This window comes from Chelon labrosus (assembly GCF_963514085.1).
Source record: "Chelon labrosus genome assembly, chromosome: 2".
NCBI classification, from domain to species: Eukaryota; Metazoa; Chordata; class Actinopteri; order Mugiliformes; family Mugilidae; genus Chelon; species Chelon labrosus.
This window is the reverse complement of record NC_140338.1, coordinates 33,739,879-33,755,685: the sequence shown is the minus strand read 5'-3', so window position 1 is coordinate 33,755,685 and position 15,807 is coordinate 33,739,879. Positions and strand designations below refer to the sequence as shown.

The 15,807-nt window shown below is 38.8% G+C and overlaps 2 protein-coding genes across 2 annotated transcripts; both read left to right on the top strand.

Moving 5' to 3' along the window:
* Window positions 1-2,897: 2,897 nt before the first annotated feature.
* On the top strand, window positions 2,898-9,104 carry ap1m2 (adaptor related protein complex 1 subunit mu 2). Its single transcript, XM_084563725.1, has 12 exons — window positions 2,898-3,198; window positions 4,421-4,577; window positions 5,066-5,133; window positions 5,327-5,457; window positions 5,564-5,711; window positions 7,208-7,334; window positions 7,413-7,555; window positions 7,813-7,884; window positions 8,029-8,187; window positions 8,310-8,435; window positions 8,703-8,778; window positions 8,859-9,104. Exons 1-12 carry the CDS (start codon window positions 3,157-3,159, stop codon window positions 8,882-8,884), a joined length of 1,275 nt encoding a protein of 424 aa, XP_084419851.1. The 5' UTR covers window positions 2,898-3,156; the 3' UTR covers window positions 8,885-9,104.
* Window positions 9,105-9,323: 219 nt separating this feature from the next.
* On the top strand, window positions 9,324-12,302 carry cdkn2d (cyclin-dependent kinase inhibitor 2D (p19, inhibits CDK4)). Its single transcript, XM_084563734.1, has 3 exons — window positions 9,324-9,597; window positions 9,956-10,112; window positions 11,461-12,302. Exons 2-3 carry the CDS (start codon window positions 9,972-9,974, stop codon window positions 11,812-11,814), a joined length of 495 nt encoding a protein of 164 aa, XP_084419860.1. The 5' UTR covers window positions 9,324-9,597; window positions 9,956-9,971; the 3' UTR covers window positions 11,815-12,302.
* Window positions 12,303-15,807: the final 3,505 nt, after the last annotated feature.

The following is a 15,807-nucleotide window of genomic DNA, read 5'->3' as shown; positions in this document are numbered from 1 at the left end:
AATCTTTGAAGGGTCAGAAAAACTGGCATGTTTACTGTATCCTCAGTTGAAGGCATTTCTGGGGTAGGTTACAAGCTAGTCTACAGTATGCAACTTGTATTTAGAGATAGCAGCATCTCAAAACTAATTAATCATTTTCATTAATGTGATGGATCCGATGGATTTACTTCCAAGGTGCCTGTGTCAAACATTAGCTCATTATTTTAAACAGAGTTTAAGTAAGTTTTAGATTAAAAAAAAAAGTAAATATCCTTCAAATTGCATGGACATATTTGGATGACTGATATTATTCCCAGGGCCAGTGTCCCTTACTGTTTGGCTGTTGAGCTGTTTGTTGTTCAGTTGTTGTTAAGCTTGTTGTAGGGTTTGTGCTTTTTAATGGTAACTTGATTCATCTCTGTTTGTCCTTCTCTTGTCTTTTCATCAGCTTCTAGGTAACTTAGGGGTTCTCTCCGTTCTTAATTTTTGCATCAGTCATTTCGCTTGTTTTATGGCTAGAGATCTTAGAATTGTCTTTTGAAGATGAATTTAAAAAGAATCTGGTAAGCGTCGAGCTTTTAGTCTTTTATTTGGCCTTGGTAGCTCTGAGACCTACTTTTGTTAGCATTTTACTGCTATGATTGTATATTTAACTTAAACTTACGTACTAACTTGATATACAGTAAATGTAATTTTATTTTGTACTTAGGTGTTGTTTTTTTTTCTTCCCAAATTTGGAAAGGTTCTGATGTTGTTCCTGGGTTCTGTTGGAGCCACTCCTCCAGTTTGTAATTTATATTGGATAGAAATTATATATATAATTTCTATCCAATATCAATTACATTGTGTTTATATATAGCCAATCACATGAAAACTGTCCGGAGATAGCCTGAAACCCCCAGAGCAAGGAAAAAAAACCCTTATAACAAAAAGAGCTAACATTAACTTATTTTTCAAAGGGAAATAATGAAAATATTCTGTTTGGAATTCCTGTAGGTCAAAGTGCAATATAGTTTAAACTTTCCATATGATAATGTTGGACCTCGGCCAGCTGTTTCTGCATTTTTCCTTCTCTACTGTACAATCCAGATCACATGAACCATTGAGGCCCTATACATGTTACTGAATCTGTAGGACAAAACTGGTGTTTTCATCAAACAAAAGTGCTCCTTCTGTAGCCTCAGACTGATTTGAGCAGTTACATTGATGTTTAAAACCAAAACATTTGTTGGTGGTGACTTGACAGGAAAAAGCAACAAACTGTTGATAAAAATGGGAAGCCGATGAGATAGACATGCCAAATAAAGTGACAGCACAAGTCTGTTTTGTGTTCAGCAGAGAATCATGATCGTCCTATTATAGCTCATATCCTGTGTGTACATTTCATGCCTAAGGCATGACTGTCTAATTTTATAGCTCAGATATCTCTCATTAGATTAACAGCGCACAGATAAGGGGAACCAAACCTATATGGACAAAAGGAGTGAGATATTGGAAAAGTCTGATCTCCATCTGGCCCTTTGGGATGCACATTCACACGCCTCTGGTTTGAATGTGTGTTATTCTAAGTCCCTCCCTGTCTACACACATCTGATAAGAAGCAGAGCCTGAGATCAGGGGCATAATACCACACAGAGAGGCCCAGAGTGGTTTATGACTTAAGAAGTTCCCCATGCAAGTGATCAGTAAATGTTTCCATAAGCCTGAAGGTCTGGTAGAGGTGTACTTATACAGAGTAAAAAAGGATTAGATTGACATAACTTTCTCACAAGATGTTTTGTTCTTTTTAAACATTAAAACATTTAAACATTGGGAGTGTGTTTATAGCATTGTTTTCATTGTTCACTGTAAATTTTAAAAAAATATTACTCATTTGTATTATACACTGTGTCCAGACCATCCAAGGAAGTCGAGTGGAACAGACAAGATCCATCTCATAGTGTTTGATGGTGAAGCTCCACTCTTGCCTACAATAACATCTATTATAAATGTCTTCAACAACTACTTTTTTAGAGTCAGTCAATTTGCTTAAAACATTACACTGCACTAACATGATAGATAAAGGGAAATGTCATTGTTCTCATTGAAAGGCCCACTATTTGCCTGATAAGATACTCCACATACTTCAGAGCAATGATGCCATAAGTCAGGGTCTCAAAGACATTTATAACAGTTCTAACAGATAAATGCCTTGACAAGGTCTTTGACATGGTGCGTGAAAGTGTGTAATCCAAGCATAAATCATGTACTTTACCAAAATCAAGTCATGGGCTAACGTGGGTTATATTCTAATGAATTCCCAGTTTGTCTTATTTCATTGTCCTGAGAGCGGCAGTAAGTCTATGACCTGTGACAGCCTAGCAGTTGTGATCTCATGAAAAAGCTCACTTGAGTAGTTTTAATCACCGCTTTTCTTTCATTAACTGAGAATAACACAACTGTAAATGTAAAGAATGTCAACAAATATGTTTATTGTAGTTAAATATAAAAAGTTGGCATCCTGCCCTGATATACGTAACTCCTCTAGTAGTTTATGCACACTACCTCAGAAAGTGTTTGGTGAATAAAAAAGATCTGCAGAAGAGTTGTGCAGTACATCCGTAACTTTGATGGATCTGCACTGAAGTTTCAGGAAATATATGTTTCTCGTAACTTCTTATAGTAGAGGAGGAGAATAAGTAGAGTGTACCTACAGAGTGCATCATAAAAAGTAAAGTCATGTGGGACAGGGACAGTAGGCCTCATAGAGTTGATCAAAACAGCACACATTTAAATGAATAAATAAATTAATAAATTTCTTGTCCTTCTTAAAGCAACTAACTAAAATTTTCTCCCATAACTACAGTAACTTACAGTAAACGTCCTATCCTAACTCAGATAGCGCAACATTACCGTTACGATTTATGTGATTGTGGCGCCCTCTGGTGGATAAACTAAGCAGCACAACCCTCCTCGCCTTCACCCGCTCAGGTGCGCCGGTGAATGTTTCACCTGTGCGCGATGTCGTCACGGCTTCTTCAGGAAAAAAGGGGACGTTGGATGTCGTAGGCAGCGCAGGCTCGTGAATTTCTCTGGTTTTGATGACGAAATTGAACTGGTACCGCTGAAGACTCGATTGAACTTTAAGCTGAGTTTGTGTGCTTGTGTGAAGTTGTGGCCCTTGTGGGTGCAAACATAATGTCCGCCTCCGCTATATTTGTGTTGGATCTCAAGGGGAAGGTAAGATCGCTGCTAATTACAGACGCTGCTAATTGTTTATTCGGTTACGCACGTCTTTTCCCAAAGACAGGAGTTATAAAACTCATTGCTTCATTTTTGCCTGTTTTGGGTTTGTAGCCGTTGCTTTAACGGTTAAACATTAAACAAGTCGTTAAAAATTAATAAAGTTCAAACACCTGACTCATTCATTGGCCTTTTTATTCTGTACTTCCGGGTACATGGCTGTCAGTGGAAACGCAGGCTGCAGCCTTAAACAAGTCAAAGTGAGAAACTGTTGCTACACCTGTTTTTTCTATCTCCATCTTATTTAGACTACATGACACAAACATGTCTTTCTCCTCAGGCAAGGCATGTAACATGACACTTAAGGTAGTGTTACAGAGAAACTTGAGTGTGTGATAAAAGGGTGCATGACTTAAACAAGAGCAAATAGTGAGACGCTGCATTTGATCTAATCCAAGCGAGTTTCTGCTTTGGGGCAAGGCAGTAACCCTTGGACTGTTGCATTTTGAGCAAGCATCAGGTCTGGCCTGTTTTGGTTGGTCTTATCTTTGACATCTCAACAGTTCGTTGAATAGCAGGTCGTTGTTCATAGAGTAGAGAGATCTGCAGACAGATCACTCTACTGCTCCATTTACGTGTATGCGGCCCAACAATTTATCACTAGTGGTTGAATGTTTTAATATTCCTGAAACTCAAAATCTTACCGACTCTTATGAAAGAGTCACATGTCAGTTGTGCCCTATTTTCATAATCAAATAACCTGATACAGATATTTAATTTATGATCACATGAGTAAAAGTGAGCCATCAGGCCTGAAAAAGCTGGTAGCAAGGAAGGGTTGATATTTTGCTTTTGCAAACTGCTTTAACATTTAATCAGGGAACACTGTTTCAGAATAGCTGAAGATAAATCAACTTATTAATTCATTTTGCACAGAATCAGATCATTACTATATATTGGTATATATATATTCATTTTGAGAAATAATGTCTCAAACTTTTGTTTTTAAATCGAATATAATCCCATCCTGGTACCCTGTTTTGATCCTTTATTGTGGAAAAATTGTTCTAAATTTACTACATGTGTTTGTTATTTCTTTTGCGTTTTCATATTGCACTTTCTCACAACATTATGTAAAAAACAATATGTCCTAAAAATTGCACTCAACTCTGTAAAATTATATTTTGTTGCCTGATAACCACTTATTCTCCTTTCTCAGGTTCTGATTTGTCGGAACTACAAAGGCGATGTGAACATGGCAGAGATTGATCACTTCATGCCTTTACTCATGCAACATGAAGAGGAAGGGCTTCTCTGTCCTGTAATGTCACACGGCAGTGTTCACTTCATGTGGATCAAACACAGCAACCTCTACCGTATCCTTGTACTGATTAAAATCCTTTGTTGTAAATAACTTATAGTTCTTGTTTGAGGAGTCTCAGTAAGTAAGTTCACCTTAAATTTAAACGCAGGACTTTATGATAATCAAATACGTATACTTACTTACTTACTTACATACTTACTAATATATGAGACACAAAGCTTGAATAATGCAAGCTGTATCATGAATCCCTGCTCACCATGAGCCAATGATCGAATTTTGATGGATTTATGTAATATATGCTCATATATCATCGTCACATCAGACAGCAGATAGGCCACCAAATCAGCTCAGTAACAACCATGTAATCGCATATGCATGTTACACAAATTAAGGAAGTTTTTTAAAAATCAAACTTGTTATCAGATGGGAACATTTACACTTATTTGATATATCTTCATGTATGGGAAGTGTTTGTAACATCTCTGATATATATAGTAACAATGAGTGTGTAGAAAAGTCTTTGACCTGATGCCTGCACAGTTGTGGCCACCACAAACAAGAACTCCAATGCCTCCCTTGTTTACTCATTTCTCTACAAACTAGTCGAGGTGAGTGACATATGCAATGCAAATACATACAGTGGTGTATTATCGTTTAAGTGCTTTTAAATATTTGTTGTCTATCCAGTTTCATAGTAGAGGTTTTTGTGGGAACTGGAAAAGATGGCGATTATCTAATATAAAAGCTAACAGTTGATCAGATCCTCCTCAGATACAGATGATCTCTGTTGTTGTAATGCAGGTGTTCACAGAGTACTTCAAAGAGCTGGAGGAGGAGAGCATACAGGATAATTTTGTTGTTGTCTATGAGCTGTTGGATGAGCTGATGGATTTTGGATTCCCTCAAACTACCGACAGCAAGATCCTTCAGGAGTGAGAGTTCCCAAGAGATGCACTTACAGTCATATAAATATTGTGTATTCTGATTTATTTAGAAATTCCACTGTTACGTCACAGCAAGTTGTCTAATCTTTCGCAGATACATTACTCAGGAAGGTGCCAAGCTTGAGGTGGCAAAGTCCAAGGTGCCGACCACTGTCACCAATGCTGTCTCCTGGCGGTCAGAGGGTATCAAATACAAAAAGAACGAGGTCTTCATTGATGTCATTGAGTCCATTAATGTACTGGTAAGATGAAAATGGACTGCTTTAACCTTAAACAGATCAGTCATTAGAGTACTACTTTCATTAAAGACGTCTCCCTTGGACGTCTCCCCTTGGAGTAGTCATTGGTGAAATATATATATATATATATGTGTGTGTGTATATATATATATAGATGATTCAGACTGATAACCACCGCATAACTGAATGGTTTCTGATGTCAATTAATAGTTAAATGTACACTTGTATTGTGTCTAATAAAACCATGGACTGGAAGCTCCAGACAATGCTTAACGGACAATGCTTAACTCCAAATCATCCAGACTGACTATACTAAAATGGACAAAGAGGTGTAGCGTGAGTGAAGCTAAAATGGACAAGTGATGTGAAACAGTCGGCTAGTGCCCTTACAGCTATCACAACTGAGTAAATGGACTACAGAAACCAAAACTGGTTCTGAATTAGGCTATAAACATAGTTCATTCAGTTATTTTTACCTTTTTCTCATTTGATGTAACAGGTAGTAGTGAGGTACAAACATCTTTATGCCAGTGCAAGGATTTTTTCCCCGCAAAATCAGAATCAGGATGACTTTATTGTCCTTGAATGCAGTACAGTGAGAGCTAAAAAAAAAGTTGCCACCTGCATTTAACTAAGCAAATAGGTACGGGCCTCCTATTGGATAATTTCAGCTGGCAACAAGTTATTTAACCCTAACTGATGCAATGAGTAGCTTCTCATCTCTTAAACAACCATGTCAAAAGACACATCGTCATGGAAAAGATGTTAGTCTGTTTGAGAAGGGTCAAATCATTGGCATTCATCAAGCAGAGAAAACATCTAAGGAGATTGTAGAAACTACCTAAAATTGGGTTAAGAACTGTCCACGAATTGTTTAAAAACCGGATGCGAAGGGAACTCAAGGGATTGGGACTGAACAGCTGTGTAGCCTTAAAAAAAAAAAAAAAATCAGTGAATCTAACCGGAAAAAAGGCTTCAATTTCCAGAGTGATGGGCAATTCAGGGTAAGAAGAGAGGCAGATGAAGTGATGCACCCATCATGCCTAGTGCCTACTGTACAAGCCTGTGGGGGCAGTGCTATGATCTGGGGTTGCTGCAGTTGCTCAGGTCTAGGTTCAGCAACATTATGTGTCCAAAGAATGAGGTCAGCTGACTACCTGAATATACTGAATGACCAGGTTATTCCATCAATTAATTTTTTCTTCCCTGATAGCACGGGCATATTCCAAGATGACAGTGCCAGGATTCATTGGGCTCAAACTGTGTGTGTGTGTGTGTGTGTGTATGTATATGTTTAGCTCGCTTATTGCTTTGTGCAGACATCTTGTTCTGTATGGGTCGGAGAGTGCGGGAAGCTTTTGTTCTAATAATGCTCTGACTTCATGACTCTCTTCAAATTATATCCTGTCATGTAATTTGAGTTTAATATTTGGGTATACTGACTTTATTTGATTAAAAAGTATAATCCATTTTATTCACACTCTCTGTCGTTTATTCAGGTGAATGCCAATGGAAGTGTGATGAGCAGTGACATCGTGGGCAGCATCAAGCTGAAGACCATGCTGACTGGGATGCCTGAACTGCGTCTTGGTCTCAATGATCGAGTGCTTTTTGCCCTCACTGGACGTACGTATGGTTCTTCTGTCTAACCATGTCAATCTGGAACTGTGATCTAACGGCTTTATTCTTATGTTTTATTTCCAGGTGACAAGGGAAAGACGGTGGTGATGGAGGATGTGAAGTTCCATCAGTGTGTCCGTCTCTCACGCTTTGAGAGCGATCGTACAATCTCCTTCATTCCTCCAGACGGGGAGTCTGAACTCATGTCCTACCGCATCAATACTCATGTAATGTCTGAGTCACTACCTGGTATTCATAGCAAAGCTGGTAACATGTGACAAGAACCGGTCTAATGTCTTAAACAGGTTATTTTTTTCAAATGAAAATAATATCTAAAAAAAATTGCTTGCAGACATTATATTACAGTACATTTGATTATGTGACTTGGAAAATCAAGTTATAAAAATTACCATTTACTGTAACGGAAGTACTTCTTTCACATTGTTCTGCACTCCAAATAATTGTTATCCTTTATATGTTACAGGTGAAACCTTTGATATGGATTGAATCAGTCATAGAGAAATTCTCTCACAGTAGAGTGGAAATCATGGTTAAGGTATTGTACTACACTGTTTGTGTTTTTTGTGTGTTTTTCAAAGACGTCCAAGAAACTGTAGAATTATTGTTTCTCAGTTTTGTACAATTTTAGTTTGTGTTATCAGCAGTGATACCCATACACTGTATTGTGCTCAATTTTTAGGCAAAGGGTCAGTTTAAAAAACAGTCTGTGGCAAATAACGTGGAAGTGAGGGTCCCTGTCCCCAGTGATGCTGACTCACCCAAGTTCAAAACCAGCACAGGCCATGCCAAATACGTTCCTGAGAAGAACATGGTTGTGTGGACCATTAAGTCTTTCCCAGTAAGAAACTCACATCTTTTTTGTGCAAAAAGCACAGACTTAAATCTGTATTACTTCAATTAAGTACATTGGACTGTGTGCCTGCTTGATGCATTTGTCTCTGCTTGCATAATCTATTGCAGGGAGGTAAAGAGTTTCTCATGAGAGCTCACTTTGGTTTGCCCAGTGTGGAGAATGATGAGATGGAGGGCAAACCTCCCATTACAGTCAAATTTGAAATCCCTTACTTCACAGTCTCAGGAATACAGGTATGTGTCAGGTCCACCTGTAAATCATGTTTATTCTGGGTTGGACGTCTGTCATGGCACACCATTTCTTGTTTATATGATTTATTAGTTATTAAGTTCTGTTATTTAAGAACACTGCTATTCTGCTTAGCCTGTTCAGAATTTACAGCCTGTCAAGTCTGGTCCTGTAATCATTGATGTGCTCACACTGGATTTCATTTGATTCGATGCTGCACAGTTAAGTTTCTTGCCTCAACAAGTTGTCTTTGTGCTCCTCAAATTCACCAGGTGCGGTATATGAAGATCATAGAAAAAAGTGGTTATCAGGCGTTACCCTGGGTCCGCTACATCACACAGAGCGGAGGTACCTTTTCTGATAGACTTTAATTGTACTATTTAACCAAGTGATCACATTTAACTTATAATTCCTCCTTTTTTATTCAGATTACCAGCTGAGGACCAATGTGTGAAGCCTGAGGGGAATCTTGCTTTTCCTCACTCCCAGGACTTCCAGAGGAAAATAAATGATGACTTAAACTGGACTGAAAGAATGTCTTTAAAATTTCATCTGCCCTATGTAATATTAATGATCTTGTTTTATGAAGTCTGTGTGCAACATGATTTTAATGTTTCTGCAAATTATTCAAATGCTTAATGAAATTATTACCATAGAACACTTTATAACAGGCGTCATTGTGTTTTTCGTGTGCCACGGTATATTGTGCAGTCACAGTCGCTAAATTCCGCCTAAAATTAAAAACTTACACCCGCCTTTTCCACACTTGTCTATGGAGAAACACAACCAAAGGTCACAAATCTGAATGAACTGCCTTTGAAGACATCAACGTATACAAATCGCCCGCTTTCTTCGCTCTGTGCGCTGATTGGTCAGCCGTCCCTGTTACCACAGTGATAACATAGAAACAGAGTTGTAACGCCGCCTCTTTCACCATATATGGAGGAGCAACACCCTCTAGGCGAACTGTGATTGGTCAGCGTGTGTTCTCTCCAATGTTTGTAAATTGTAGTCTGGAGACGCCGCTGTATAGATCTCAGCGCGCAAATGTATTTTGTAATGTTGACAAACTCTTCTCGTTTGGATTTTATTTAAAACTTACCGGTCAGCACAAACAGCGGGGGAGAAAATCTTGGCGACGCTTTGAATCTTAACGAACGCATCAAGGTACGCTGAAAAGCGCTACAGCTCTTGTTTTTGTGACGTTAGCTATTAGCCTGGATGCTAATTGTTTGTAACATTCAGTCGACGTGACTCACCCGTCTCACAGAGAAAGAAACATTTGTGTGGAGCTATGTTGTTTAGCTGCATGCTTTGTTAAAGCGAGCCGATATAACAGTACGCTGGCAGCGACATAACATGGCGTCAGCGGGGAAATACAGCTTACGTTAGCCGGATGCTGTAGTAACGTTAGCTAGCTGTGGCCGACGACTGCCTCCTTCACTGTTTGTCATATTTGTACTACTGTCGTGAGGAGACTGCCACTGAACTTCCGTGTAACTGTGGTGCGTCTTTTACTGAGCAGACAGACAGAGACTATAATGGTCCTGAGTCAGATGGATGCCGGTAAAGCTCTGACGGCGGCAGCAGCCAAGGGGAACACCAGCGAGGTGCAGAGGATCCTGGAGGAATGCAGAGTGCATCCTGATACTCTGAATGAGTTTGGCAGGACTGCGCTACAGGTGAGGGTCGAGCACCATGTTCAGATGTTTATGCACGACTCACATTTACAGAGCCATTAACTACGCAAATATTTATCCTGTGAAAAGACTGTTACTGTCCGCGATTCTTCGGTTACAGAATAATCTCATTGCCTCTAGATATAGCAGCGTATGTGTACTTTATATATTTTTTGACACACAAAAGGTATGCTTTATGTTCAAAGCATAGAACCTAACATACCCGAAAGCCATCTAACTACAGTACTACTGTCAAATGAGAGATGCTTGATGATTTCACTTCAATAAAATAGAAAAAGAGGACGTACGCTTAGCTGCCCAACAGTGATCACCTCCTTACAGTCTTTCATTTGTGATGAGACAAACTGAGATGATATAATATTTTGTCTACATTATCAATAGAGTGAACCTGAATACGGAACCATTGACCACTACTCTATAGTAATTTACCTGTTTAATATATCACAAGGAATAAAGAAATACATTTTATTTTAAACTTATTACTCTTCACATAGTACAAGCTGGAATCATATTTTTTTAAATATATTTTTTAGAATTAATATATTCCAGTCGTTCTAGTTAAATAAAAAAAGTCCATTATATAATGGACACACACAGTGGGGAAATTTGTTTTTGATTTAACCCATCCATTCACACACACAAGGAGCACACTTGGTGCAATGGTCCGCCACCTGTGCAGCATAATTGCGGGGGTTGGATGGATTGCTGAAGAGTGCTTCAGCCAGGGTTGTTGGGGGATTTGAACCAGTGACCTGGCAGCGCCGAACCACTAGTCACCAAAATACCCCAATTGTTTCAAATTCATTTTATGTGTGTTGACTAATTGATTAACAGCCAAAACCCACTCAGATTAATGCTCTATAAAAGTGTAATTTATTGTAGGGTTGTTGGATTACACTGAATTGGATTTGTCCAAATGTATTTGATAAACTGGTGTATAAAGGTGATGTTTTTGTAGATGCACTCTTCCCTTTTCTTTTATTTGTCCAGGTAGTGTTTCCGTGGCATAATATACAATAACATAACAGTACAGACACACTAGCGCACGGGTATAAATGCATTTGACGGCCTAACCCTCTACACCGTAGCTATGAACTCAGCGTGATGTAGTGCTGTAAATTAAGCTTTACTGGGTCCAGTTCTTCACCAGTAAGCATTTACATGTTTCCTTATAAATGAATATTGATTAGAACCTGGTAGATTCTATGGAAATACTTAACAGACAGCTCCTAAAGTATCTGAGGTCAGAGGGTAACAACTTGCAAATTAACACATGCATGCTGAATGTACAAAAGCACTCTTATCACCTCTCCTCTGTTGTCTCCAACAGGTGATGATGATGGGGAACTCCAAGATTGCCAGTTTGTTGTTGGAGAAAGGAGCAGACCCCAACGTCCAGGACAAACAAGGCATAGCACCTGTCCACGATGCAGCTCGAACGGGATTCCTGGACACCCTGCAGGTTCTGGTGGAGTATGGCGCTTCAGTAAACATCCCTGACCAGAGCGGCGCCCTGCCTATCCACATTGCCATCCGGGAAGGCCACCGGGATGTCGTGAAGTTCTTGGCGCCGCGGTCCGACCTGAAGCACGCCAACATCAGCGGTCAGACAGCGATAGACGTGGCCCGAGCTTCAGGTGTGCCGGATATGATTGACTTGCTTTTTGCTCACATTCACAGTTAGTCAAAAGTCTTCTGGGTAAAACTAACCCCACACCTTTTTATTTGCTTCAAACCTGGTGACTTGAATTCATTGCTGTGTAAAGGATTATAATTTTTTTTTTGTTAACAGTAGCTCAGCATTAATATGTGACAGGACACATTGTCTTGGCAGCTTATTTTCAGTGGATGGGTGGCTATATACTGTAGACACCTCTTTTGCACAGTGCAATTTAAGCACCTTATATATACCTATATATGTTTTCCCTATTAATTGGGAGTGCACATTTGTAGATAGTCCCCCCCCCCCCCCCAAGTGTTTTTCTAATTATTGCATTATTTTTGTTGTGTAAGAATTGTAACAGTTGATACATTTTTTTTTTTAAATTTAAACTTGACATGGTGCACTCTGATTGCTTTGCATAGTTGTGTTTCTCTTGATTAGATGTACTTAGAATTTAAATTTACTCTTATTTATTGTTGGAATAGGATTGAATATTCCTGTGACTTTGTAAATAGCAACATTGTGATTTCTTGAAATGTTATTTATATAAATACTTTTAAAACTAAAGTGAGCTTATTCACTTTATTATTTGAAGAAGAAAGCACAATAAAGTGTTGAACTTGAAGTCATGCTGTCTTTTTGTGGTCTGTTTAAATTCTATACTTTATTAGGATGTCACGAGTTGCTGCTCTTGGGTTCTAGCTCACTGGGGTCACGGCTCAGTATTGTCTTGTGGGACTTTGGGTGTTCTCTTTATTACTTGTACTGGAATTTAGGTAAATTGTATGTGTGTGTTCACATAAATTTAAGGTGAAGAAGGCTTTGAAATCGGGTTAAGACAGTAATAGAAGATGACAGTCCCTAAACTGGTAGGTGAAGGATCCAAATCTGAATTATATATTTTTTCCTTTTTCTTTTACTGATCCCTTGTGGGAATCTCACTCTTTAATCCATCCCTTTGTACACAGTTGTGAGCACACTTGGAGCAGTGGGTAGTCATGTGAGCAGGGAGCACTATGGGGCTGAGGGGCTTTCTCAACGCACCACAGCTGTGGACAGAGGGGATTTGAACTGATGAACTCACAGTTCCAAGTCAGCCCCTCTAATCTTTATTCCACAGCTGTTAGAGGATGAATAAATATGTTCTACCACATTTGGCCTATAAAAAGAACTATCACCAATGGATGTTTGTTTTTTGTACTATTCTGACCATGAGGCAAAAGCATTGACAACCACTTGTAGGGTCAAATCAGGAATATCTTGTCCTCTGAACTTCTGTCTAAAACATTATTTTCATATTTTAAAATCTTCTTCCAATTGTAATACAAAATTAATAATATAAGGTAAATTAAAAAGTTGTGAACTACCAATATAATAATTGTGAAATTAAAGTTTGTTGTTTTTTTTTTTTTCAAATAAATAAAAATAACTACTGAAATATTTATTTTGTGATCTTTCTTTGTGTTCCAACTTTGGTTTCATTCATCTTTAAGTGTTCCACATTTCCCTAAGGTGATTCATCAAGGGCATTTCTAATAACTCCACACTGGAATGCACACCGAAGCAAAAATCCTCTCAAAGGTCACAAAGATAGCTGCACTGAAACTCAATGAATGAGGGCCCTGTTTTGTCGGAGCTTGTAGGTAACGGTGGCACAGTTTGCTGGTGTTTGTGTTCAGGGCTCTCCTGGTACAATGGGTATTTTGTTTGCTTGTGTGCTGCTGGCCAACTTCACCCGTCGAGAAAGAAGATACAGTCTAACTACTGCGTTGCCAGCTCCCTGAGGCCCATCGTGACGCAGATGGATCACGTACTGTATGTTTGTTACTTTGTTGCTCATATTTCTCACAATAACTGGACTGGCTGAAAGAATTTCAAACTCTGACAAGTTATCTGACTTTATTTGAGAGGAATTCAAACTTCCATTATATTTTGTGATATATAACTCAAGTACTGTAAGTACTGTACTTGAACACATCCATTTTATACTATACTTGAACTTAAAGCTAATACATGTCTTACTCAAGAGTTTTAATATGAGACTTCTCCTTTGACTTTGATTGCATTATTACTTAACATCATAACATCAATCTAGCTGCAGCATTTGACTTACGGGAAACTATTGGGGTAGCTCCACTTTCTCAAGTGTGTGTATAGTCATTTCACTTTCCTCCACCCATGTTTTCCAAGATAGGCTTGTGTTTTGTAATGGCAGCCTTCCTCTTAGAGGTCTGCTTCTCCATATTCTGTGCTACCACACCCTCCTCTTGTGTAATAAAGACAGCTATGAATAATATGTAAGTATATTATCTCGCCCTTAGAGCGTAATCCATCGCAAAACTGTGCCAGTGAAATATTCAGACATGGACACACATCCAGCCACTAGGTAGAGCTCAATGACTTCACTGAGCATAAATGTGGGTGTGTTGTTGCATGTTCAAATACTTCCTGTATAAACACTGTGGTGGCAGGTTTGTTCTGCAGGTTGTGAGAAATATGCCGCCAGTGACAAATGAGCAGGCAGCAGGAAATAGAGGGTAAACAAGAGAAAACAGTGTCAGCCTTCAGTCGCAAGGAGAAGTGCACAAATGTTTGAGAATTCATCATTAGGTATTATAAGTGTTTGATGAGAAATGAATTAACTGGTTTGCATGTCTTTCTAAGAGCTGATACATATTATTTTCTTTATTTGCTTTATCAGCAAGTGGAAAGCTGAAATGAGAGATGACAGTGATGGGACAGGTTCATGGACAGATTCAGACACCCACCTCCACAAATATGTCCCTTACTTTGCTTTTCGAGTTGCACCCATGCGTCAACAGAAAATGAATTATCGTCAGGTATTTAGATTTTCTATTTTCTATTCTATTATGTGTTTTTTTTGGTTTGTTTTCTTAAAATCATACAAGGCAGATTTTCAAATATGTGAATTTGCTCTTTCGATTTTGGTCAGACAAAATAAAATATTTATTTTGGGCTCTTGTGCTGTTCTTTTCTAGAGCAAACAGTTAATTGACCAAGAATATATGCCACAAATAATCAATATTGACAAATATTAGTCAGCTACAACCCTATAATCTGTCTATAATATGGTGAAGAATTGTTTGTGGGCAGCACAGTGGTGTCGTGGTTACCACTAAAGCGTGAGGCTTTAGTGGTAACCAAGAAGCTTCTGGGTTCGAATCCAGGCTGACTGTGTGGAGTTTGCATCTTCTCCCTGTGTCTGCGTGGGTTCTCTCCGGCTTCCTCCCCCGTGACCCTTCACAGCACAAGTGGTTACAGAAGAAGAAGTTTAGCATGCCTGTTAAAACAGTTAGTAGTCACTGGGACTCCACAGTAAATCAAGTTAGTTTGATTCCATCTGTTTAGTCTTGTTGAGGCCCCACTTCACTGCCTGTGAAATGAAAAAAAGTGACACTTGTGCAGGCATATGTATTAAGACAGACTTCAAATAAGCCAAAAGCAAAATAATATAAGGTCCTTAAACAACAGAAACACACATTGCTGGAAGAAACTCAATCTGAGTTTTCATATCTAAAAACTGCTCTTGTACACAACCAGGTCTAGCAGCACCATACTCTCCCACCTCTAACTGAGTGTTTCACTCCTGACATCTTAAAGCAACTATCTTAGAGACACATTAATCATTTCCAACTAAGCTTTAGCTACAATGGTGCTGTCACATCTGTTTTGGTTAATATTGGTGATAAACCTGACTACCACCTGGGCTGAGAGGAAACGAACCAGGGCAATGATTAACAAAGTATTATGACATAAAGGATACAATTCTTTTTTTAACAAGCGATAAACTCTGCTGAAGTCCATCTAACTCATAAAACGTGAAAGAAAAGAAAGCGCAAGTTTTTCTTTGAGTCACCGGTAGCTTAGTGTGTATTTGAATATAACAGAGGTATGTCCATAAACCGATCCCATTTTGGAACCATGCAAGCCAGGACATGACTGCACTACAGTTTAGGCTGAATAGTAGAAGGCCTATCCTCTGAGTCAGAGTAC